Source organism: Nilaparvata lugens, chromosome 9, assembly GCF_014356525.2.
Source record: "Nilaparvata lugens isolate BPH chromosome 9, ASM1435652v1, whole genome shotgun sequence".
Classification (NCBI taxonomy): domain Eukaryota; kingdom Metazoa; phylum Arthropoda; class Insecta; order Hemiptera; family Delphacidae; genus Nilaparvata; species Nilaparvata lugens.
In genome coordinates this window covers 23,120,011-23,122,646 of record NC_052512.1, presented here as the reverse complement: position 1 = coordinate 23,122,646, position 2,636 = coordinate 23,120,011, and the positions used below count along the sequence as shown (strand labels likewise).

Genomic DNA, 2,636 nt, shown 5'->3' with positions numbered 1-2,636 from the left:
CAGTTTCAGCAAGTAGGCATGTCACTTCAAATTCAACTGAGCTAAGCTTATGAGATCGTTAGTCAGGTGATGAGCAGGCCTCATCTAGCAATTTCTGTTGGTATGTGTTCCTCACTCAAATGTGGTCCTCAACCTCACTGTCGCAAACATCAAGTGGAGTGTGAGTGTCATCTGCTGCCACAACAACCTTGTTGACCGAGCGAAGTGAGGTCTACGGTTCAAGTCCAAGATTCAATTTTGCATTTCTCTTTATGTTTATTTATGTTCCGTATTTACGGCGAACGCGGCTATAGATTTTCATTAAATTTGACATGTAAGCTATGTTTCATTTAAATTGCGTGTCGACGGATATACAAGGTATCTTGAAATTTTGCATTTTAAGGTTAATATGAAAGGAAAATAATCCTTCTTCATTCGCCCATATTAACGTGGAAAACATACTATAGAGTTTTAATGATAGCACATTCATGATAGTGATATGCACATCATATGAATGAAGCTACCATCTATTGAATGAAAAAGACTAAGAAATTGTCAAAAACCACTGATTTATTGATAATTAGAATATCAACACAACTACAACAATACACAAAAAAACTTAATACACAAATACACATCTCAACTACACAAAAAGTGACTACCATCTATTCTATTCCAATCCAACCGTAACTTCAAAATTGTGATTCCAATCAAATTCAAGTTCCACTTTTTCAACCTCACTTGGATTGCTACCCAAATCTAATATTCTTCATACTTGATAACTCATTAAAATTCAAGGTTCACTTAACATCAACTTGCTCTGAACCTCAAGGTTCGGTGAACTTGAATATGGTTCACTGAATGCTATTCGAAGTTGTCAACTGGATGTTTTTTCAAGTCAGACTAGAAATGAGGAAAGTGTTGAATTTATTATTCTGCTGTGAATGTAACCTGAAGTTGAATTCACTTCATACCGTCAGCATTGTCCGAGTGAGAAGTATTGCGTGGGGGAGCAGAAGGATGCTGACTGTTGGGAGAGTATGTCACGATAACTGGTAACCATGGTAACGGGGGTTGCTATACAGAAGGCACTCATGACAAGGGTACTTCAGTAGACTCACTCTACCGGAACAATCAAGTGGCAAGTGGGGAGAGGAAGAAGAAGAAGAAGAAGAGGACGAAAAGCAAAAGAAACAAAACGAGGAAGAAGAAGAAGGAGAAAAGAGGAAGAAGACAGGAGAAAAAGAAGAAGAAGTGGGTGGAGGAGAGGGAGAAGGAGCAGGAGGAGGAGGAGTAGGAGGAAGAGGAGGAGGAGGAGGAGGAGGAGAAGAAGAAAAAGAAGAAGAAAAAGAAGAAGAAGAACAAGAGAAAGAACAAGAACACGAACAAGAACAAGAACAAGAACAAGGACAAGGACAAGGACAATGACAAGAACAAAAACAAGGACAAGGACAAGGACAAGGACAAGGACAAGGACAAGGACAAGGACAAGGACAAGGACAAGGACAAGGACAAGGACAAGGACAAGGACAGAGACAAGAACAAGGACAAGGACAAGGACAAGGACAAGGACAAGGACAAGGACAAGGACAAGGACAAGGACAAGGACAAGGACAAGGACAAGGACAAGGACAAGGACAAGGACAAGGACAAGGACAGAGACAAGGACAAGGACAAGGACAAGGACAAGGACAAGGACAAGGACAATGACAAGGACAAGGACAAGGACAAGGACAAGGACAAGGACAAGGACAAGGACAAGGACAAGGACAAGGACAATGACAAGAACAAAAACAAGGACAAGGACAAGGACAAGGACAAGGACAAGGACAAGGACAAGGACAAGGACAAGGACAAGGACAAGGACAAGGACAAGGACAAGGACAGAGACAAGAACAAGGACAAGGACAAGGACAAGGACAAGGACAAGGACAAGGACAAGGACAAGGACAAGAACAAGGACAAGGACAAGGACAAGGACAAGGACAAGGACAAGGACAAGGACAAGGACAAGGACAAGGACAAGGACAAGGACAAGGACAAGGACAGAGACAAGAACAAGGACAAGGACAAGGACAAGGACAAGGACAAGGACAAGGACAAGGACAAGGACAAGAACAAGGACAAGGACAAGGACAAGGACAAGGACAAGGACAAGGACAGAGACAAGGACAAGGACAAGGACAAGGACAAGGACAAGGACAATGACAAGAACAAGAACAAGAACAAGAAGAGGTAAAATGAGAAGAATAGGGGAGAAAGGAGCAGCAAAGGGCGAAAGAAGATAAAAGAGAGGAAGATAGCAATATGAGCAAGAAGGAGGATAAGAAATAGGGGGGAAAGAGGAAGAAAAGGGAGAAGGAGAAGAAGGGTGGATAGAGCGCTCCCGAGAAGTTGCTGAGGGGAGAGAAGGTTGGAAATAAGATGTTAGAGAAGGAGAATAATGAGGGGCTGACAGGGAAGGGGTATAATTATGGAGAAGGGAAAGGGGGGAAGAAAAGTGAAGGAGAGTAACAAAAATGAGGATGGAAAGGGAATTGAAGAAGAAAGGAGAATGAGAAAGCGTAAAATAGAATATGAAGAGGAAAGGTAAAGAAATAAAAAAGAGGCAAATGAAGTTGAGGAGAAACAGAACAAGGGATAGAATATAGTTGATA

At 41.9% G+C, this 2,636-nt stretch overlaps 1 protein-coding gene across 1 annotated transcript; it reads left to right on the top strand.

The window, feature by feature from the left end:
• Positions 1-1,327: 1,327 nt before the first annotated feature.
• On the top strand, positions 1,328-2,218 carry LOC120352938 (serine-aspartate repeat-containing protein I-like; the record flags this gene model as incomplete). Its single annotated transcript, XM_039435284.1, has 1 exon — positions 1,328-2,218. A coding segment is annotated over one exon (891 nt), but the record flags the coding sequence as incomplete, so codon positions are not given.
• Positions 2,219-2,636: the final 418 nt, after the last annotated feature.